This window comes from Numenius arquata, chromosome 14, assembly GCF_964106895.1.
Source record: "Numenius arquata chromosome 14, bNumArq3.hap1.1, whole genome shotgun sequence".
In the NCBI taxonomy this organism is placed as follows: domain Eukaryota; kingdom Metazoa; phylum Chordata; class Aves; order Charadriiformes; family Scolopacidae; genus Numenius; species Numenius arquata.
The window spans coordinates 10,945,322-10,969,555 of NC_133589.1; the positions used below are offsets into that span (position 1 = coordinate 10,945,322).

Genomic DNA, 24,234 nt, shown 5'->3' on the forward strand with positions numbered 1-24,234 from the left:
CCTCCCTCCCCACAGCCTCTTCCTGAGAGGAGGGGAACGCAGCACACTGCCTCAAGAGAGCTAAGAAAGGTAAGTTTTAAAAGACACTAGAACTGTCTGAAATTAGTAAGATCACTTACATGTTTTATCAGCTATAAAATGAATAAAAATCTATGCAAAAAGAAGCCCCACAACACCGGGCCTTAGGAATGAATAAGAAAACATGAATAGGCACACCCTGCTTATCTTGTGATCAAACTAGAAAGCAAGATGGGTAATTGCTTCTGAAGCTAACGAGAGAAATGAACGTATAGGCAGATTAATTAAAAAAGAAGTACCACCATTAGAATTAATTCACTAGGCATGTCAGAAGAGCAGACAAAAGAATTTTTGTATTGGAATTCGGTTTATTTCAAATACAATGGCTTAGTCTCTTGACATCACTTACAATGCTGTCTAGATTGATTTGTTCTTTGCAAATGGATACAAAAAAAAAAAAAAGGTGGATCCCTCAGAGAAAAGACCTTTGAAATAGCAGATGCAAGTGATGTGGGCATCTTCTTCCTCCCATCTCTCAGGAAAACAAAGGAATTCTGAAGCAGAGCACAACACTCACGGCTCTGACCTGTCAGATGCTGTTTCTGCTCACCTTAGCATAGCTAAAGGTTCCTTCACTAGTATTAAATGTTTCAGAAATGTGTTTTAAATAACAGTTTGAAAGCCTTTAATTAAACAATTTTATAATATAAAACAAAAAAAAAAAAAAAAAGAAAAATTCACTACTTGGACTTAATTGACTGAAAAGGCTGATGTCAGATTAAAAAGAACAGAATGACCTGGGTAGGAAATGTGTATACTGGATATGCTTTCACTTTACCAAAGGAATTAGTACAAGTATTCACAGTGTACTTCAAGTGCTGTAATACTCAATTCTAGTGGTTTTGATTCCTTCTAATTAACATATACACACAAATGAATCTGAAACTGCAAGCATAAACATTACTTGCTCACTGATCCATTATCACACTGCTAACAGATCAAGCTTAATCAAGTTCTATCAGCTTTTTTTATTATACACATTATTAGACAAGTCTCGTTTCATTTAGTCTCTAAACAGCTACGTTTTACTACATCAGAGCTAAGTAAAGTTTGCAGGATACTTGCTGTCTTGTTCTTTCACCCACATAAGCAGAGCAATTAATGAAAAATAATTAAACACCTGGTCAAAAGCTTTATAAAATGAAGAACTTTTCTGGCTAGAACTGATGTCTGTCAAGTTACAGACAACAGTAGTATCATTAAAAAAATGCAGCTTAAACAATTTCCTCCAATGGAATTCAGCCACATAAAAATAGCTGCTAGATTCTCAGCTCCACAAGCCAGTGCTTCTCCATGGCTCCAGCAGGGTGACTTTGGCTGCCAACAGCTGAATTCTCTGCTGTTGTAACAAAAGGTGCTGAAACACAGAAGCCGTTTCCTGGACACCAATCCACACTCGAGGTATGGGCTGAAGAAGGAAGCACAATGCCTCCCTCATCTAAAACTGAACAGGAAAGACAGGCAAGAAAGAAGGCAGGGGAGTTTGCCTTCAATGTATGGAGAGAGCTATTCTTCAGAACAGACACCAGTTTTTTTGAGCTGTGAGTCAGGACCAGGGGAGAGGTCAGCCACTAAGAGTGGGGTTTTGCTACAGACAACCCAACAGGGGCAAAGAAGTGGATTAAGTCTTCTATAAACAACCTGAAAATGTCTCCAGACCACAAACCCTGGATCTTACAGGAGACTAACCTCCCTGACATCTGCTGACAGCAATCCAGGAGGGAGTCTGGGACAACTTCTGGACTCAGATGGGCCAACCAGGGTCCACTCTCCTAGTCCTGCTACTCACAAACACAGAAGTGCTAGGGGATGTGTTAATCCCTGGCAGCCTTGGCTGTAGCAGGCACCAAAGTGGAGTTCAAGATCCTGAGGGTAGTAAGGAAGGCAGGTAGCAGGTCTGGAGGCTCAGGCCAGCAGACTGGCTTGTTCAGGGAACTGGTATAGAGGGTCCTGTGGGAAGCAGCTCTGAAAGGCAAAAGGGTTTGAGAGAGCTGACATGTCTTGGAAGACAGGCTTCTCCTAACACAAGAATGGTCCTTCCTGATACCAATGGGTGGGGGAAGAAGTAGACTATCAGGAGAATGACTGGGCTAAATGAAGAAAATGGATGTAAAAGTGAGAAGCAAAGATGGACTTGAAAGGAATAATACTGAAAAACTACCTGGGCATGCAGGGCTGGTGTAGGGAAAACCAAGGCGCACAGAGGGCTGAAAGGGGCATGATAGGCAGCAAAAGCTCCTGCTGCTACTTTAGCAATAAAATAATAAACAAAGACAATACAGGCCCACTGCTGAGTGACACGTGACAGGTACTCAGTGCTTCTTTTGCCTGTCTTCACTGAAATGTTCTCCCAGAACTAAAGGAGCAGAGGAAATACTGGTAGTGGATACCCTCGATTAAGCCAAGTATCTCCTGAGAAATTTCAGTCAAAGCAAGTCCATGGGACCTGATGGGATGCATCCAAGAGCAGTGAGAAAGCTGGCTGCTGTCACCATGGGGCACCTCTCTAAAATCATCAAAAGGTTGTGGAGTTAGTTCTCCGCTCTTCTAGACTGCAACATCCTACGTGGGTGAGAAACTGGCTGGACTGTTGGGCTCAAAGGGTATTGGTTAATGGAACAATACAGGAAGGTGACTAAAACAAAACAGAAGGTTCCAACTTGATATGAGAAAAAACACTTTTAGAAATAAGTGTCCAGAGTTTTAGAAAAATGCAGTGAAACAAACACATTACCCGATCAACAATATTTTGCATTTTGCAGATTACCATTTTTGCCATACTAACTTACGGTACACTAACTCAATGCACACAAATGTCTTCAGAAGTAAGTCTTTCATTATCATGGTGTATCTAGGTGTTAGTATTGAGTTTACAGAAATTATTTTCAGTAACGCAGTTGCACTATAAGGTATTGCTTAAAATTCTTGATTATGTACCACAATATTAGTGTTACCAGGAATAGATATCCTAGTCTTGATTATGTAATCAAGAAAAACTTCTGAAAATAATATTCAGAGTACAAACTACTTTTAATCAGCAGCTAAATACCAAGATACTGGCACTGATTACTTCGTTGCTCTAATGACATCTGTAATGGATTCCAAGTGCTGTGCCTGATTGCTTCCCAGCTGATCAGGATTCTGTTCATCACTTCTAGCTGCTGGAATTCTGAGATTTCTTGGAGTTCCTTTGCAAAAGGCCTCAACATTGCATCAGTTAAATGGCTACAATGGATGCTTTAAAACAGTCATAAACTTTACACTTAGTACTCCACGATAAAATATATTAAGACAAGAGAGGAGGATCTGGGGTTTCTTTCCCCGCCTCTTTTTTTGACCAGCATTGATTATAAGCAGTATAATCCAAAGAACTTCACAAACATTGGCCAATGTATTATAAAATAGCTGAACTTCAGCTGACCATAGCTTTCTTCAATAATCATGCTGCAATAGTGACTGTGATACACTTTCATTAATGCTGATGTTTTCAGTTTTAATATAGCTGATATACCCAAGTGATTTAAAAGGCAAACTGAAACATTAAATAAGATACATGTACAAGCCAAATTCACAATTGTTAAACTTAAATCAATGTCTTGCCTCATGTCATTTCTGATTTTTGCCTACTGAAAAAATGAATTTTTAATCCTTCATTTTATGAACTAACACGATAAGGAAATTGACACAGCAATTATTTTTGGAGAGACTCCTCAGTGAAGAAGCACGAAATTATTACAGTACCATTCTCCTACAGACATGCATTACATAGGTCTAAACATCCTTGGCTAGAACAGTGAAAATACTTAAATTACTCCATGGAAAGAAATATTACTACTGGTCTTCAATTCTGGAAACATATGTTCAAATTATCTGAAAAGCTATTGGCTATAAAAATCCTTAGATTGTTCGCTCTTTTTCATTAACAGTTGCTGACAGCTTTTTATCTCGTGTCTTCACAAGTTAGAATTGTTTAAATAGATTATGTAAAGACATTAAATCTCAAGCACAGAATTAGTACTGGAATTAATGGAGAGTTGTGCCATATGACAGTGGAATATAATGGCTCCTGCTTTTTATCTGTGTCATAACTGGTGAAGAAATACACTCACAGTTCAACCACATCCCCTTGTAAGAGAAGAAATTTAAGAATTCATTCTTCCACGAGAAGGAAGTCACCTCAATCCCTAGAGTTTAGCAAGCAATGGGGCAGAGAACTTGAGAATGTGACTTCAGTACTTCCAAGTTTTCCAAAACATTTCACTGCAAGGAATGTGGAAAGTTTTCATCTCTAACATCAGAGGATTTTATTTTGACAAAAGAATATGCGGCAAATAAATTCTTACAGGGCCAACATCTTGGCTTCTTTACACCAATGTCTTGCAATGTCTCATACAGTAACAGCTATTAACAAACCAAACAAAAGAAATTGTCAGTGAGTATCTTGGTAAGACATTTTTAAAATAGGGTGTGAGTTGCCTTGCTTTAAAATATATTTTCTTTCAGTTTCTTTATCTCTTTTTGTATTTTGAAGGAATTTCTATTCCAGAAGCTAAGTAAGCAACAGGAAAAGGTAGGAAAAAATCCTTTGAAAAATCTATTATTTCTAAACACACACACAGATGTAGATTCATCTTCTATGAAGTGTTTTTCTGACTGCATTTCTGTCTCCCTTGCTGTATCACATGTCTCCCTGCCCTTCTGGGCAACTAGTGAGAGCACCAATCCACAGGTATCTGCATGGTAGAGCAATTCACTTTTCTCTCTCTCATGAGCTTAGATAGAAAGACAAATGGTTTACTGTAAATTGTACTTATATGTGCAATTTGTTAAATCGTACTTATATGTTTACCAACTCATGGCACAGCAAGCCACTGTATAAAGACAAGGGCAGTAATGAAATAGGTAATTGTTCCAGTTGTACTACTAAAAGGAATTTTAGAATATTCATTTCCTTAACTATTTTATATAACTACATGATAACACAGGCTTACAAAATATTAGAGAACATAATTTCAATCAACAAGAAATTATTAGATGAATTAAAATATGGTTGCTTAACTGAGGTAATCATAGAATCATTTAGGCTGAAAAGACCCTTAAGATCATCAAGTAATGAACTGCTCTTTCTTGCAGGTTCTTGGAAATTGCACTAGGCAGCTTCAAATATTTATATACACGTGCATTACACAATGTAAGTGATCTCAGCACTACAATCTGTTCAGGTTTTTTTTGCATGTTTGGTAGCAAAATGAATATATGATAATGTTTTGCAAAACGCTGACAGGTTTGTATTTAAAATATTAGGGAAGTCTAAGACATGCACTGCTAAAAGGGATAATAATGACTGCAGAGATCCATCACTAGAAAAAAACACCGTAAAACTTGCCACATGCAAGACTTATTTATTGTATCTAACCATTCATTGCCCAGTAGAAGTCAGAAGATTGCTGGCACTCTGTAGTTGGCACTTACCCTCTATCAACAGAAAAGCCTTAGAATAACGTTTAGATAGATAAAAGTACTCAGAATTCCACATTGTTTTATAAGTCTTTGAGAAATATCCAGATAAAATTATATTAACTTAACTTCCTGGATTATTTAAATTTGTGAGTGAAAGATCCTTTCCAACAGGATGTAGAACACCAATTATATGTCCTGAATTTTCTTCCTCTTACAGAGAATACTGAAGATAACATATTTGGAATGCTTATAAGAATTAGAAGTCTTAACTGAAATACTTAGTAAAATTCTGTTATAGGAAGGCCAGGTGATTCTTAGGAAGAGTTTATTTTATGATACTGGGTCAAGCCTGTACTTTCAAAATTAATGGAACAACATAAACCAATAAAACAACTGCGTAACGGCAGACTTTACATTATGATTGAGCTATTGAGGATTTACACAGTAGATTCTATCAAGCTTAAATATGTTGGTTTTTACTCTTTTCCACTCTATCACTAAAATCGCATTCTGGTCAAAAGAAAGTCTGTAGCCTATAAATAATGTCAATCAATTTGACAGCTAAGGTTTTAAAATCCACTTTGTGGGACACTGAAGGAATTAGTGAAAGGTCTCTAACATGCTGAAAGCCTTCCTGTGCAAACAAGAGCTGGGAAGAACCACCTTAGGTGCAAGTGGAATGCAAAGCAGAGCATTAGCATAAAGCACACAGGACTGTATTTGCAAGCTCACTTGGTGGACTGTTGTGCTGTCAGCAACACAGCTAAGGCTGTCAGCAGCTCTGCTTCTTATCAAGGTTAAGAAATATAAGACATTGTGCTTACATCTGCTTTTGAGACCACTTGTCAACTAGTAACACCACTTTTTCATTCAATTCCAAGAAGAGTATTTGCCTTCTCAAAATAGAAAATACTACCAGCCTGTTTCAAAGTTGTAACTGTCAAACTTTGTAACCCACCTTTCTAGATGGTCTGTTGTTCTTCCTCTGACTGTACACAGAAACACCCTGATCTCTGGGTCCCACAGCAACAGGACAGAATGCTAAAACTTGAATTTGCTAACTTTTAGCATTTTAAGAGTTTAAATATTGAAGCAGTTGAATTTATTAAGCATTAGAAATCCAGAGAATTCTGAGCTTCACCCACTTTAGGTACTCAAAAAGCCATAGCTATTTTTTTTTATTCTTTTCTTGGCATTGTTTTTCCCCAATGACTAGAGTCCTCATTTGTCTTCTTAAAGCAGGAAGTCCCCATTTTCCCCAATGACTAGAGTCCCCCCCCAGAAGAATTATAATGTGTCTTCTTAGGACTTTTATTTCAAAGAAAATTTCCTCAGGCCCACTGTAAAAAAGGCAACTAACAAACAAAAGTACACCCCTAAAATGAATGATACAGGAAGTCAGATGAAGAAATCAGAATAATGGCTCAAGAATCATTTACAAAGCACAGTTTCCCCCTAAACACGAGAACAGTAGCATACCAAATTCTATGAAAGAATATTATGAAGTCAAGGAAATTAAATTAGCCTTGTTGCCAATTTGAAATATAAAGAAAATGGAGTTACAATTCCCATTCTACACTTTTAATTGTCTTACCTGGCATTCCATGGATAAGGTCGCCACACAACACAAAGAACTTGGGTTTAGGGTTTAGTTTGTTAATGGCCTGCACTGCTTGCTCTGCTAATTTGATTTCTTCTCCCCATTCATCATCTCCATTGTTAGTGTCTCCAACTGCCCAAGCTTTTATCAGTCCAAACTGAGGATCTGCTCCTTGGATGAAATAGAAGGGCCCCTTCCACTGGTACTCATCATCTAAGAAGAAGAAAAAAAAAAAAAAAAAGGGAAAAGGTTAAGCACTAGAGAAATTTTTAACAAGAGTGAAAGTTTCTATGCATCATTAAATTAATTGTTCTTCACCTAAGTAAATTAGTAAGTTGAGGCCACTTTAATGAAAGTACAGAATTCCGTAGTCATTCATACAGGACAAATATAAAGGCAGAAGTACAACATTTTCCTCTAATGGGTAACTGCAATAAATGAAAGTATATTAATCTAATTATACCACATGGTAATTACAGACTGATTAGAGGAAAAGTATGTGAAGAATTCAGCAAATAGTGCTGGAAATAACAAGACTACAACATAGCACAAGTGTGTAACATTAGATTTCAGTTGATTCTTTTAAGATTCCAATTATTGCTTTTTTAATTAACATACACAACACATTTCAGATTTTACAGTTCCAGTAGACTTGTCCTTAAATTAAGGAGTTAAATGCTTTTTGTTCTTATACTTTCAGACAGAAGTTGGATGTAGCACATTCTTTGGAGTTAGAACTGAAACCACTCAACAGGACCAAGGTCAGCAAACACAAAATCCAGCAACACCAGAATTAGCAGCAACAACAAAAATCCTAATTTAGAACTGTCACAACAGCTCCCAAGACCTATGAGAGAAAGGTGAGAACTCAGAAACAAACTTCCATTGGTATAGTCAGTGCAGAGGGTACAACAGAATTTGTACTGCTACAATTTTCTTGTATACTTTTTTCTCTGATAAGACAATACTATTATAAACAAGTACCACAAAAGAAGCATGATACCTAAGACTACAAGTACATTAAGAAAATAAAATAATCTCAACACTGGGCAAATAAAGCAACAGTTGGCTACAAATTAAAAACAAAAATGGGTATCCTGTTTACTAGACTTACATCTCAAGTTGGAATTAAAGTACAAACATGAGTACACTCTGTTTTCTCCAGCTAAATGCATTAGTTTGCAACCTGAATATTTCAGTTTTGACAGCTGTATTTGGCTTAATACATTTAGTGTTACTGGGGTATTTTTAAACAGCATTTAAACTGTTAAAAATTCAAATGACATCAATCTACAGTTGAATCTAAAAAAAATGATACAGAAAATTATTTCAAATTAAAATATAATCCATTAACATACTCTCATATTATGTCAGTCTGATCTGAAATGCAGTTTGAGGCAAAACTAATCTTCCAATAACAGTACATAAGCAAGTAGCATGTTGACTGCATGGATTTACTTTTGGTTTTCTTTCAAGTGTTCTAGAACTGGAGCTTCTTTGCAAGAAGTGGGGTATGTTTCTTTCAAGGAAGGTTAGAAAACAGAGGTCAGAATTCATCTCTTGCACCATGGAGATGGATAGGCTGCGGTGGGGGAGAAGGAATGTGGGCAACTCCCAAAATCTGCTTGTAATTGTCATCTGTTGCTATGGCATCAGATCATTTTGCCAAATGCAAGCTTCTATGTTTTAGTTTGAGTCACATTTAATTTCTAAACAAAATTATTGATAGTCTGTTAGTTCATATCAGCATTACCTAGTTCTAAATAATAATCGTGCATTTTATAGATAAAAGCTCATGAATGGCTAAAAGTTTCTAATTCTGAAATGAAATGAACTTTTCCAATTACATAACTTACTCAAAGAAGTGAAACGATCCTTCTATCCATGGGTTTGCAATAGAAGCCTTATGGAAACAGCTGAATGACACAAAGTAATTTAGGTCTTTATTTGTTGTCTTGCATGACAAAACATGACTGCCATAAAGAACAGCTTACATGCTGCATCAAAGGCATTGTTTGTGCAGAGAAATTAACGTGTAGTTTTTCTAAGTGAAAAGCTACAGAAAAAAAGACAGTTAAGGAATCTTGGATCAGAAATCCTTTATGACCTATACAAAATAAAACAAAAAAGGGAAAGTTTGAAATGAACCTGTTTTGAAGGAGAGGCACAATCCTCACACTTATTAAATGGGGAAAAAAGCTCTAATCTTCGAACAACTTGGTAGGATTTTTAACACCTGCCCCTTTTCCAGCAACTCGGTAGATAGTATTGATAATTAATACTGAGCAAAATCTACTTGTTTTGTATTGATTAATCTGAAGCCAGTAATTTTTACCATAGTAGCCTAAGTAAAATGTAGAGACATTTATCTATTTATTTTTACAGGAAATAGTTAGAAAAGACAGCCAGCCTTTGTTTTAAAAGTCTGCTTCAATTCTGGACACACTGTGTTTCCCTCTCCAGAGGCCCAGGAGCACCTGCGCAGGCCAGGGAGCTGTCAGGGAGGCTGGCACAGGCAGCAGGACCGGGCCAGGGCCCAGGTAACAAGGAGCTTCACACACAATGCTTCAACAGAGAGAAGTCTGGCAAGCAGACAGCACACTGTCAGGGAGCGTGCAGAGCTGATGCAAAACAGGTTGCAAGGCCAGACCAGGGGCTATTTAATATACACTTCATGATTTTTTTTTTTTTCCTGCCTTATATTCATGCCAATAGACTAGCTCTCTAGGTTTAAGTACCTGAATTTTTCCAGGACTGCGCAGAGATGCTCTGGTTTGAGTGGGTGAGTGATGGTCACGTGAGGCAGAGAGAGAGACACTGATAAGATGAATTTGAAAAGAGAAGTTCAGTACACAGAATCAAGAAGTGGCAGAAGAAAGGAGAAACAGAAGATGCAGGGGTGGAGGTGAAGAAGAGCGGGGAGAAAAGGAAAGAGATAGGAGGTGAAAAGAGAAAGGAACTGAAAATGATGCAGATGTATATGCTATATTCTCCTGGAGGAAAGAAAAAGATAAAATGAAGGAAGCGAATCAGGAACAGAAAAGATCCAGGAATCAGGGCTACATAAATAACATTTACTTAAAATGTTAATTAAATTAACTAATCTTAGTCAAATAATTCAGTCAAAGATATTTTTGTGGTATTTGGTAACTTATGAAATATTTATTCAACCTTACTGCTATTTTTTGTAACTATTTTCTACCTTGGTCTTGTTATTTGATCACTCCATATAGAGACCCTATTTTAAAAAAATAAACCTAGTACTTAAGCTAATGGAATTTGGTCTATTACTTATCAAGTGGTACTTATTGATTTTATTCCCCACAAACAAAAGAGTACAGGGGAAAAAAATAATATATGGACACTCAGTTTAAACTTACAACTTAAGTTTTTGTTTATCAGGAATGTGCTTCAATTACTATAAAGTACTATAAATAAAAGCAGAGTATCATGAAGAGAGTTGGATTGGTACAACACCACTGGTGCAAACTTGCAGCTGCATCAACTCTTAAGCCTGTTCGGAATTCAGCTTACCCAGGAAGTAATTCTTAATTGCCCTCACTGGTCTGTCTGCAGAGGAGTTCATATCTATGCAAGGAATGACAACAGTTGAGCTAAAGTTTGAAGTGTTGCAACTGCTGCAATTTGGCTAATTTTGCTGAAAACTCTAGGAGCACACCTGCTCTTTCAACAGACCAATATGGTAACGAGGGTAGCAATGAGAAACAACGTAAAAACATCTTCCGCTACCACAGATGGATCCAGAAGTCTTTTGGCTAACAATTAAATGATTTATCAATGGACTGTGTTCAGATAATTAACAACAAAACTTCAGTAACCTACTTCTCTCCCTTATCAGCTGCTTGTTAGCACCTTCAAGCAGAGCAGGTACCGCAGGCTAAGCAAATGAACTCTGCTTAAGCAGTAAGTCAGGCATCACAAAAGGTTGTTTGAACCATTTTTATGGACTTTGCACTGAATCAAAAGAAGAGCACTCAGACAAATCATTCTGTTGCTATGCCAGGGGAATGCCAAAGTCTGGCAGAGGGTTAGTAACAAACAGCATTGGGCACAAGTGGTGGGAGGGCGAACAGCTGTTTTTGCAGTGATCATCTAGTCATCATCCAGGTCTTAGATATTACTCCATAAGGTTTCAATTAAATAGCACGTACAGTTGCTTTCTCCCCTTCAAACATAGCAAGCAACGACTTTTATGGGAATCCTTGATGGAAATCAAAGGCACCCTTCTTGCTAAGAGTTTCAATTTTCAAGCCTTTAGATGGGCTATGTAGCTGTATTAGACAAAGTTCATGCTAAGTAAAGCAACAGAAAATTAGGATCCAATTAATAAACATTTTTTTCTGCTTTCTCCCTTGCATCGCAAAATTGAGTGGAACTGAGAATGCCTGCACATTGTCTCTTCATCCCATAGAGGCTGTTTGCCACGTTCTGAATTCACCCCAGCAATAAGAAAATGCAAATGCCAGACAAAGTCAGCAGATTTCTCCAATAACTGATGTACATGCGGTTTCCATTTCTGAAGGACAAATAATGTCTGCAGAGCTGCTCTTACACATGGAGCCACACAAAACTCCTATTCCAAATCTGTTTTGTTCCCAGGCCTCCTTAAGAGAGGCACAGCTGATTGCCACGGAAGAAGTCCAACTTCAGAACATGCTGTTATGCCTCAGTTTCAATAGCTTCCCACTCTTTTTCTGCTCCCATGCATGCCAAAGTACGGAGAGAGGATCAATGCAATGTATTTTTAGTAGCATAGGCTGAAAAATGGTGCCAGCTTCTAATTTTATCTAAAGATTAATTCTGTGAAGGGCCAAAGTAGTCAGCAGCAATTCACAAGAGAAAACCTCAGCCACGTATTGTGATCACACACAAAAAGACACTTCAAGGACACAGGTGGGAATTAAGCCAAACCTCATCATTTCTGGAGGACAATAGCTAATATCTTGCCTTGCCTTTATTTCTTCCCTTTTTGCTTTTCCTAATTTCTCTTCCCTATTCTTTCCCCCTCTTTAAGGATTACAAACACAGATATACAGAGATTGCTTATATAAACCACTGAAAGCTGGCCTCTGACCGCCACATGGTACTGGTGGGATTTCCAATAGTTCCCTGGTGGGACCTTTTTAAAAGTACGTTCGTTGGTTTCAACAGTACATTGGTTTTAATCTTTCTCAACACTCTTATAGCATATCATGGAAACAAGTCAATTAAAAAAGTTCCTTCTGTCCATAGTCCCTCTCTAGACACTATTGTATCTGAGGAGAATGGACGTGGACACACGGCTGGTGCTTGCTCACTATAGTACAGGCAGTAATAAATACAAAAAATGCCCTCATTCTCACATTTGAGTTTGCCAGGGGAATTAATTTCACTTCTCTGAAAGATCACAAAATAGCAGAAACAGGTACATGGTTCCCTGCCCTGAGCTGTCTCTGCTTACAAAGTGTGCCTGTGACTCTTTTTTTAGGTAAAATTGGACAAGAAACACAACCTTGGTTTTCTAAAGCAGCTATAGGCAGGAAGGAAAATGGAATCTTTTAAGTGAGGGCAGAATTTATATATCATAAACAACACAAAAGGAAAAACCTTTTTCCTTGCAATTGTTTTGCAGTTGATCTTTAAAGGAATTTGTTTTCATTCCTCTCAGTTCTGAAATAGCTCAAAAACCAATAAAGGACTTGCACTAAATCCTTAAAAATTTGTTGTTTAACATTAAAACTGTATCAATAATTATGGCTACAAAACCACCATTGTTATTGTCTGTATGTCCAAATAGAAAAGATTTCAATCTAATGAAATATGCACTCCTTTCAGATATAGTTTCCATGTGTACCTGAGAGACTACCAAAGATATGACTATTGAGGGTTCTGCTGAATGACCAATGCAACCTATTACAGAAGATGCAATTTTATGCATCAGGGAAAAAAAAACTATTCAAAACAGTTATCAAAATACATTTTTCAGAGAAAATAAAATCCTTTAAAAGAGAAATTATTGGAGAAATGAAGTACTGTGAACCTAAACTAGAAAGATAATGTCAGTAGAAACACTAGCTGACAGAATAGTTTCTCAAATAAATTACACAGCACTACTACTTTTAAAAGATACACTTTCAAACTTCTTAGATAACCATCAAGGTAGGAAATGCCCCCTCAGATACAGTTTATTTGTACTGAGGGCTACAGAATGCTAAACTCTAGTCATGCCTTTATGCCCACCCCCAAATTTAACATGTAAACTCATTACAGAAACTTTACAGCCCAAGCCTGTAGGTGTGAAGGGGGGTGGCTTGCATAATGACAAGGTGAAGTCACAGAAAGTTGCTCAAAACCCACGTACAAATTTGCCTAATTCATATGAGAGTTGGAGACAGTATTGGGAATGGAATATGCTAGCTGGGAAGCAGTGCTGATCACTGCTCAAAAATATTACTGTTGAAGAGCTCTAGAACAGTAATCATAATGTGCCAAGATCCAACACTCATGTGAAAGCAAGAAAAAATAAGAAATCAACTGTCGTTGTATTTAATTTCAAAGGAAGGCGAATTATATGTAATTATGATGCTTTAAAAAAGTGCATAAATCCTTGAAGGCAGCATGGAAACTATTCAAAGACGCTGTCCCAGAGGCTCAGACCATATGCATAGCATTTACTAAGAACGTCAGAAAGACCAAAAAAAATCCAGACTGACTAAACAACATAAGCAGCAGCTATAAGTGCGCTAGTAAGAGCGGGACAGCATACTTCAAAAAAGTTAAAGTATCCAAATAAAGAAAACAGGACAGATTTTATACACTGGAAGGTTAGATACAAAAGTCCAAGAAGTCAAGCTAAAAAAAGTGAAGAACAACTGGAAATAGCATAAATCTGAAAACTAACAAAGCCCTTTTTAGAGGCATTAGGAGTAGGTAGCCTGCCAGATGCTCACCAAGGCTAAGAGATGTTCCAGACACCCAAAGATAAAGGCAGAGCAGAAAAACAATGTAAATTTTTGTATCCACATTTATTGTGAAGGAACCCCTGAAGATCTAATGCCAGAATTTTTCCTTACAAACAGCGCATTGGATCTGTCTCAAATCCAAACAGCAGCAGATGATTCAACAAATAGATATGAACAATAACAAACCACTCAGATTAGGTGGCACCCACGGAAGAACTCAGAAGTAAAAAAACAGCTAACCCCTGGAGAGTTACCACTTGCTTAAAACTGCCGTTGCACCAGAGGAGCAGGAAGATGGCCAGCATCACACCCACATTTAAATCGCTTTTCTGAGCAACCTGGTAACCACTGACTGCAAAACTGGCATCTATACAGGCAAGTTAATGGAAACAGACTGTAAGAAAGACAGTAACTACTGCACCTACTGATTCTTCAGAAAGAGTAATCGACATCTTTCCCATGGATAAGGATTCCCACTTGACACTGTCTCCAAAGGTATCTGACAGTTACTCACTGAAGACTTTAAAAGGAACCAAGAGCCTTTGGTAGAAATATGAAAGTCCTTGAATACATTAAAAAATGGTAAGAAAAGAAGACAAGATGGACAAGACACACAGATCTCACCTGAATCTGTACTGGGATCTATACTCTTCAACATACTCAAACCAATCTGAATAGCAAGAAAGTGAAATTTGGCAAAACTAAGCCATTTGGCAGTATGAAAATAAGGCCTGGTTGTGAGGAATTGTGGAGAGACTTCATTACTCAGCGTTCAAGAAAGCAGATGCAGAGAAGTGCAGGACAGTGCACAACAGGAAAAACACCACCAACTTCATAGAAACAGTGATAGTTCTAGCAAGTGCTACAAAGAAAAGTCACCTCAACATTCAGTAATGGCAAAAAACAAAAAACCCATGACTTTTTGGAAGAAGTAGCAAAGACAGAATTTACTCAAACATATAGTCCTGTTTCTTCACTAAAATACTATTAAAAGCAGTAAATATCTGAAGCATAATTTCACATGGATAGAAAAGACAGAAAATTTATTAAAAAAGTAGGTCCAAAGCATAAAGAGATCTCTTGCCAATTAAGTAGGGTATTTATTCACTGTTTGTTATTACACTCCATCAACTCATGGCTAATTTAGATCCCTAACCTTGAACTTCCAATTCACACATCACATACCAAGAGTAGATTAGAGCAGGTTACAGGTATAACCTCCACATTATGTGAAAGCAGACTGAACAAATTACTATTAGTGGACAGACAGGGTGTGGAAGAGTGATTTTGCAGAAAGGGTATTAAAAAAAAAAGGAAATTAAGCTCTCAATGGCAACTCTCAAATTTTAAAAGGAAGTAGTGTGCCAAGCCATAGCAGGGGTAGTAAATGCTTTGTATAGGTACCCTTTTAACTGAAGGGGGGAAACTTAAAGACTGAGGAAAACACAGGTAACTGCTTTTCATCCTAAACTGCAAGAAACTTTGCTTCAGTTTTATCAGCCCTTCACTCTGTTTTTTTCCAATCATTTAGTTTTTAAAAGGTTGTGTTGAACTTTAGCCTCTTAAGAAAGAGTTAAGTAAATCATTGACAAAGAAACATTGTACCCGAAGATGGTAGCTGGACTACTATAGCATAAAAAAATCCTGAACAAGATTAAAAACAACCAACCAGTAAGAAAAGTCTTAATTAATTCATAAAGAATGCAAAACAAGGACACTTCAGGAGAAAGAAACACACCTGGAAAACACATATCCAAATCACTTTTTTTCTTCCATTTTTAAAGCAATTTTCAAGAAGTACTTATAGCTTTTGTTCAGAATTTTTTACACTGCTATTGAACACTCATTTTGTTACAATTTCACTACACAGTTGATATAACTAGATGGCTTGTCTGCCATCTGTCCCCTCAACAAATGCTAGGCATTCTGTTCCAAACCAACCACACCATCTGCAATTAATAGGTTGCCAGAATGACTGTATACGTATACTTCACATGCTTAGAGTTGGTGATTTTTCTTTATTTGGCAACAAGCAAAGCCAAATATTTCCAACGAAACCCAAGAAAATACCACAAAATTGTTGGGATTGAATAGCCTTGTCCACCTCACCAAACTAATACAATTTTTAATTTATAAACAAATACAAGGAAATAAAATACCTTGTGTGTGGCAATAGGAAAAGATTTCTTAACACAGAGCTAGTTATGCACCTGAAAAACCTAGACATGTACTGAACCTCCACTCTTGGGAGAATTTTACAAACAGGTGAGATGCACATACATGTTCAACACGCTCTTCTGTTGGTCCAGCCACAAGACAAGAACCAGCAGTCTGCAGGCGGCTGCCATCTCTGGCTTGGCAGCGGCCTCGTCTCCTTGTTCACCTGGGAGGAGGTAACTCTGGAAGCGTGTCTCCTACAGAGCTGACCTGTGCGCGGGCACTGCCAGCCGAGGGGCTTAGTGGAGCTGCCTCTGCACCACCTGGAAGTCTTGGGGACGAACCAGCTGCCGACCTGAGAGAAGCTGAAGCACCTCGAATAAACTCGGATCTTATCTAGCTGTGTCCGTTACGGCACACCTGCCTTTCATTTAAGTAACACAAACAATGAGCCACCTGTAACCTGCCAGGCCACCCCCACAGGTCCAAACACATAATGGCACAGCGCTGGCACCAACAGTTTCACAAGCCAGAGACCAGGTTTAGCAGCCCTGACAAGCGTCTTAAAACGGCCCTGGTGTCGGACCCTGCCGGCACCTTCCCCGCGGGAGCCGGAGCCACCCGCGCTGGCGCCGGGCAGGACGGCGGGGGCAAACGCTTCCAGGCGCCAGCTGAGGTGTGAACGAGCAGGGGAGGCTCCAGGCGCGCCCGGCACAGCAGGACCGCGGCCCGGCACAGCTCCGCCTTCGGCCGGGCTCCCGCCGACCGGGCAGCGGCAGGCCGAGTGCCTCCTGCTCCGCCGGGCAGGGGCTCCCCATCGCGGCCTTCCTGGCGCCAGCAGACGGCCGGGGCCCTGTCCCCGTCCCTCCGAGCGCCTGCCCCGCGTCTCCCCTCTCCGGTGCTGAGCGCTCCTCCCGCTGCCGGTGGGGAGATCCCCGGGCCTCCCCTCCGCACGCCCCTCCCGCCCGGCTGCGCGGCGGGGAACAGAGCCCGCCGGAACCCGCAGCCCTATGCCGAGGTTCCGCCAGGCGCTCCCGCGGGCCCCGCGGCGCCTACCTTGGCGGAAGGCGGTCAGAGTCCTGCCCTGGGCTCTCAGAAACGCGTCCCCCTCTGCCGCCATAGCTCCCACCCGCCGTGCGGCCGCTGCAGAGAGCCGCCGCCTGGCCCCGGGCCGGCGAGGGGGCGGCACCGCCTCCGCCGGGGGCGGTGCCTGGGCGCGGGCGGGAGAAGCCCCGTTGGCGGTGGGATAAGATGGGCCTGGAGGAGGCGGTTGGCCGGAGTGCGGCCGGGCAGCTGGGGAGGGAGAGACTGCCCCGGGAGAGGCGGGGGCCCAGCCTTAGGGCGAAGTCGGGGGTTGTCGGGTGGCTCCCGGGGCCGCCATGTTGGGGAGGCGGCGGGTGCCCGGGGCAGCGGGGGGCGGCGCGGCGACATGGCGGCCGCGGGTGGGCTGGGGTGTCTGCGGGTGAGAGTGCAGTCTCCGGGAGTGGAACTTGGCACTGGGTTTTAAATGAATAATAAAAAACCAATATATTCGTTTTGAACTTTTTCCTAACCTGTGAACTGAAGTAAGCTGACATCATCCAAAAGCATTGGCAGTCTTCCTCAATATCTTGAAGGGGTGTTCTCTATTTCAGATTTCACCTTAGCATTAACTGCACTCACAAAGTCAGACATCACACCAGCTGCTCTTTGAAAAAGAGAAAAAACAAAAAAGTTCCATGAAAACCAAAAAAAAGTTACATGGAAAAAGCAGAGGCCATGTGTGCCTGTGCCCCCGGGGCCTGCTCCTGGCCTGTCCCAGGGCTGCGGGTGGCCGGTGGGCAACTACCACTGCCCGCACGGCTGCCGTGACTCTGGGCACCGGGCCACACCGTCAGGTAATAACCGAGATACGCAAACACTGATAAACATTGCAAGGCAATGTTTTCTTAATCTTTTCTGGCCTGGAGTCCCTTTCTGACTTCGCAATACGGGCAGGGTAATTTGGTGGTGATTTTCCAGGGCCCCGTTACTCCACACTGTGACAGGCAGAGTTGTGAGTGCCTCTTTATTCACCTCGTGAAATCTATAGCGAAGCACTAGATAAGGTTCCTGTCATCAACTGAAATGCGTTCCTATGGCTGGATTATTTTTCCATCTGTAAAATGGGGATATTATCCACAAATGGAAACAGTTTCATTCGTGTTTGTAAACTCCTTAATGATCATTAGATGGAAAGCACTAGATGAAGTCTTTTTTAAGTCATTTTTGTCAATTCCCCTCTTTACGAGGCAGCATTTGGTACATTAAGCAAGTAAATACTGAAGTGTATGTTTGACTCTCAGGTACAGCTTATCTAAATATCCTAACATCATCATAGGAAGAGGTGATCATGGTCTGATGCTGGAACCGCTCATGCTAATATAAGAGCAATTGGCTGGATGATCCAAAGAGATTTTTGACCCTTTTTCATTTCCTTCTCATCTGCTTAATAGGGCTGAGCAGTCACATACCAGAATATACGACTGCTGCATGACTTCAGCTAAATTCAGGATGCTTTTTGCAAGTAAAGTACCATCAAGATCAGGCCAAAAAGTGTAGAGAGAACATTACTGTTTTGGCACGACAGCGCACTGTCGCTTTGTAGCACAGGGACCTGAGCTTGTGATCAGCACCTTTGTCATAACCTGCATGTGTTGCTACAGGCAACCAGTTTTCTTAAGTCAAGGTATGCACATCTGAAAGACTGAGTCAGACCTGGCAGAGATGTGGAGTCTAAGATCTTCTAGATTTATCTAAATCTCTGTAACTTTACAGCTCTTTATTTCTAGGCATGTGTAGGGGGCTCCCTTCTACAAAATTCTGTTAGGACTGTATTTGATCTCTTTGCAGGATGGGTGATGGATGAGCCTCAGGATGCTAGGTGAGGAGTATGGTGAGTGTGCAGGATACCTACGTTGTCTCCTCTTCCAATGGGGTCCTCTGATACAGCAGACAGTACTCAAGCTGATGTAGTAATAGGGATGTCACAAGAAATTTCCATTTTGTAACTTAAACACATTTTCTTGTGATTTTGCAGCCTGAGTGCAGAAGTGTTTTCATCTGCAGAAATAAAGGAACATTTGCATATAAACGTGAGAACTGCGGATGGGGAGTGTGTGTGCAGGAGGGGGATTTCTGCTCTCTCCTGCTTCCTTTCCTCTGCCAAATTTGAAGTACGCATTTTTGAAGCCAAGATCATGGACCAAATGCTATACAGCTAACTCATTTTACTATGACTAAATCGTTTAAAGTTACTACTGATCTATGTTAGTTTAATTATAGATTTTCATGGACTTATTCCAGATGAGGCCTAGATAAAGCAGCAGAATTTTGTCATAGGACGTGATTTGTTATACAGAGTGTCATGAATATAATGACACCGAATAAATAATTTACAGTACCATGTCCCTGGTCTTACTTACAGAATATAAATTGAGAATAATTTTACTAATTTTAAAAAGTGTGAGTTAGTATACAGAGGAGAATATACCATTCTGGAACAGCATGCAGTATATTAAAAATAAGATAGATAAAACGTGAAAAATTGAGGCTTCGAAAAGGAAATGCTTATATAAGGTTTAGCTTAGTAATGACTCTGATTAGAATAGTGTAGATCTGAGGAGTCCAGATCTTCTAAGACTTATTCTAGTATGCATTAGATCATGCTGCCAGTCCTTACAATTCTTAACAACTTGGAAGTTCTGAAAAATCCAGTAGCAGACACTCTGTTTCTTACTGCAATTGAAAGTATGATTGTATACCCTTCAAGAGATCTAGATAAAGTTGTAATGAAACAAGTAATTCTAAAATTTGCTATATCTCATGAGCAATTCATATAAGGAACAAAATAGTCAGTGGTTGAAGGAGGGAATCTCTTCTCTATTATCAGCAAATGAGAAGTAGTCAACAAATTGCAAAAATGGAAGAATGCAAAAGGTGAAAAGGACAGAAGAGGGTTGGTCTAGACATTGGAATTAAAATTACAAAGCACAGACGGATATGCAGAAACTAAACCATTTTAATCTTATACATAGAATAGAATGACTATCTGCCATCTGGAATTCAGGGAATCCGATGAAGGTTGGAGGTGTAAACAACACACACTGGATTATCAACATCTGTTTTCAGTGCATGCTGATATATATGAGTCCTTGGGGGATAAGGTAGAGAAAAAAATGGGAATTAATAAAACCTGATGATATAAACATGATCACAACATTGTATTTGTTTAGAGACAATATGGGCTTACACATGCTGAAATAAATAATGCATACAATGTATCAAGTCTGTTTCTATTAATCTCTTCTTCCAGCTCCCATAAATCCTATAACAGGCCAGCATTCCTAGCAGATGTAACATTTTGGAAGGTTTGGCATGTGATACCCCTCCTATTCTTCTCCCCAGAAAAGCTAACAGATAAAAATCAGTAAGTTTTGAAAACTTATAGTAGTATCTCATACTAGCCCACTCTGTCTCCTGTTCTGTTGCTGAGACTAAAAGATGCCAGCACGGCTACGCCGGTATAAATAAACGGAGCAATCTGAGCCTGAACTGTTACAGAATATGATAAAACTTAAGGTCTGCTCCTTTGACATTCTATGATCATAAGTTACTACACTAAAGACTGCTTATCAACGTTAAAAAAAAAGTCCTGTTAATATTTAATACCAAATGGCTTTCCATTTTCAAAGGGCCCACATAACAATATAAAAAATATTAAACATGTTTTGCACAAACAAACTTAAAAAGATTGGTTGACCAGGACCAATATTTTGTTGCTAGGAAGGGAACAATGATGACATTGATTATTTCCACAGTTAAGAATCCACAATGTAATTGATTTTTATCTGACTCATTTAGTGTGGGCAGGCTCCATTTGTTCAAGAAACCTGTAATATATTCCTTGAATCACTGTAACTATGAGAGATATAAAAGTTGATGTAATGAGTTAAACACACTATTTAACTCAATTTGTTTTGCACACTGAATTCCCATTTCTGACACAGATACAGGTTCTATCTAGATCTACTGGTTGTTTTTGTAAGATGTCTCATTCGTTTTGTGTGCTGCCAAATATTCACGAGTTCTACTTTATTCAGGGTGCCTTTGATTTTGGATTTCCCTATCCTGAAATTTATTTTTCAGGTACACTGAGTACTTGCACTTTTCATTGAGTAATTGAGACCTGGGCTGCCAGCAAATTCAAAAGTCATGCCCAATACTGACTCCAGTGATTGATAGCGCTAGAACAGAAGCAATTTTTTGATCTGATGTATGTTTTTGACACATTAGGTGTCTATTCCTGAAGAGCTGCGGACGTTTGGTTCATGAGTTTTTATTGAAACTGCTAGATACAGAAAAAATGCATAGGGGTCCAGCAGGGCTAGAGCTAGGTGAAAAAATAAGGCTTTAATTGAAGTAGCTGCTTCTAAAGTTATGCAGAGAATTTGTGATTGACTGTAATCTCATCTCGAACTATCTAAGAACTTTCTGACTTAAATGTTCTCCAGAATTATTCCAGTCAGAATTGGAGAGCATTTACCTACTATTGAAAGCGTATAATTCCTGCTGCTCATCAAGATCTGTCCAGTCACAAATGGAAGGGAATTAGACATATAAATAGATTTGAAGAAACTATTCAGTGTGTGTATATATATATGTGTGTGTTTTTATAGTACTACAGGCTTCAGGCATATACTATGGGTCTTGGTCTAAGAAGAAAATCTAGATTTAAGAGCTTTTAATTTACAGCTACATCTAAAACTTGGACTTGTTGGACTTTTCTTATTTTTAAACAGACAGATTTTCCATTAATGTAGAAGCAAAAGCAGCAATCTGGGAGAAGAAGCAGTATTTAGTTTATGCATCTGTATGCATAACTCTCAGATTCCTTTCTCCTTCTTTGCTGATAAATGACATTTTATTAGAAAAAAATAGAAACCCGATGATCATTAACCACAGCTACTATTTCTGCCAAAAAAAAAATCAAAGAAGCAGCAATCCTTTCAGTATTAAAATCCAATAAACAATCAGAGCACTTAGAGGTTTTTTCAACTAGGCATTCAACAAGGACATTCGTGGTTTTCTGTTACATTGCTTAACTCAAAATGCATTGCAAACATACTGGGCAAATCCTTGTTTCCTTGCTCAAAGCAGAAAATTATTTTTCAGACTGGAAAAACTAATTTTTACATTACAGGTGACATGCAAACAATTTGGGTTTTTTGGAAAAAATGCTTCCTTTTTCTTCCTTTCTTGTATAAAGAGAATTCATCCTCTTTCATAAAAGATGATTTTGGTTTCAGTCACCAAAATTTTAGTAGGCAGGCTCTTTGCAGCTCACTTGTTTAACCAAATATATTTTTGAGAAGCACATGTACGTCACCATTCTGACAGGATATAACAAACTGGACATAAAGAAATGACATCAGATTACTCTGAGAAAAAAAAAAAAGTGATTACAAAAAAACTGCAAGAGGAACCATTGTCATACCACTTTGCAAAGCTGTAGCTTCTGCTACAGAGTGAGGTTTGACACCACAAAACTGTCCTCTGTGTAAGTGGAACCTATAGTTATACATCCATCGGGCAACTAAACTCTTTTGTTGACTGACCTTCACAGGTCCCAGACTACCACTACTCTTCCCTCAAAATACAGCCTTACCAATAGATTGCATCAGCAGTTGAGAGAATCTTTGCTGTCTTAGAGAATGATTTATGTCCACTAAAATCTTCACAGAACTCTTCTACACATTAGTATTCACTCATGTTGTGTACCAGGTTTTGCATGTGAAATAGATCCCAAAATTGACTTTACCATCTGTAATGTCGCTAATATAGCAGTCACTGAACTTCCTGAAACAGGATGCCTGTGAAGGATGCATCTATTTTGCAACAGATTTCTACAAAACAAAATGTTTTTCAGTAATTAAAGCTGGAGATGAACAAAGAAGGTTCTCCAGGAAAACCACAGATTAATTTAAGCATAAATGACCCATTTAAGGTTTTTTTTCACTCAAGTAATGACTGAAGAAAATTAGTTCAGAGACTGATGAAGGATGCTGAATAGGTAATTATTGCTATTACAAACCTCTTAGTTTAATTTGTAGGAAATATGATTTGAAAATTAAATGGTACTTGATTTTTTTTACATTTCAGTGTGGAGTCTCTTTCAGCTGTGTCTAGCACTTTTGTTTCTCAGAATTTCAAAGACCTTTCCTTTTCCATTAATGATAGTATTAGATAACCAGAAGGATCCATTTTTCAACATGTATTATCTCAGCAATAAATTACATTTTCCACTTCTCTGAGGTTCCTGGTCTAAAGATCTGTAGGTGTTTTACAGGCCTTGGGTAAAAAGAGATAAAGATGAAATCTGGACGCAGGTAGAGGCACACAGATTCTGATTTATGACTGAAAATGTAACATGCACCACAAAGCTGCTACTTTCAAAATTAATAATAGATGAGGACAAGACTGGACACCCTACAAGGCAAAAGTAATCCACCTGTTTTACACCAACCCTTCACTTCAACTACTCTCCTCCTTCACTGTGTTGGCGATGATTTTTTTCAGATTTCTTCCAGTTGTACTTATTCATAACAACTAAATCAATGACACAGAATACTCTGTATTCCCATAGTGGTGTTCTTTTAATATTTTAACCTTCCAATATTTTTTAGATCTGTTACAAATGTAACAGAGTCCCATGTCCAAATATAAAAAAGCAGAATTTAACTGATGATAGAAAAGCAGCCTTCCCACTCTTTGAATTTCTTCTAGTTTTAAAACAATGCAGAACTAAAATTTTGTAGTGGAAACATTGCTTGGTCTTATCGATACATTGCTACATTTGCTGAACAATGATCACAATAAAAATATGTCCCCTGTAGAGCAGGCAAAATAAAGAAATTAATTAAAGTGCCTCTTCTCCAGATGACCTGGAACCTGGAAAGA

General features: G+C 39.0%; 1 protein-coding gene across 1 annotated transcript in view; it reads right to left on the minus strand.

Moving 5' to 3' along the window:
- CPPED1 (calcineurin like phosphoesterase domain containing 1) overlaps nucleotides 1–17,446 on the minus strand; it is a 49,879-nt gene extending 32,433 nt beyond the window's left edge. The window contains exons 1-2 of the mRNA XM_074158530.1: nucleotides 17,314–17,446; nucleotides 7,133–7,351 (exon numbers count right to left, since the gene is read on the minus strand). Coding sequence (XP_074014631.1) covers nucleotides 7,133–7,351; nucleotides 17,314–17,377 — 283 coding nt within the window. The 5' untranslated portion in view covers nucleotides 17,378–17,446. The remainder of the gene's footprint in view (nucleotides 1–7,132; nucleotides 7,352–17,313) is intronic.
- Between the last annotated feature and the right edge of the window lie 6,788 nt (nucleotides 17,447–24,234).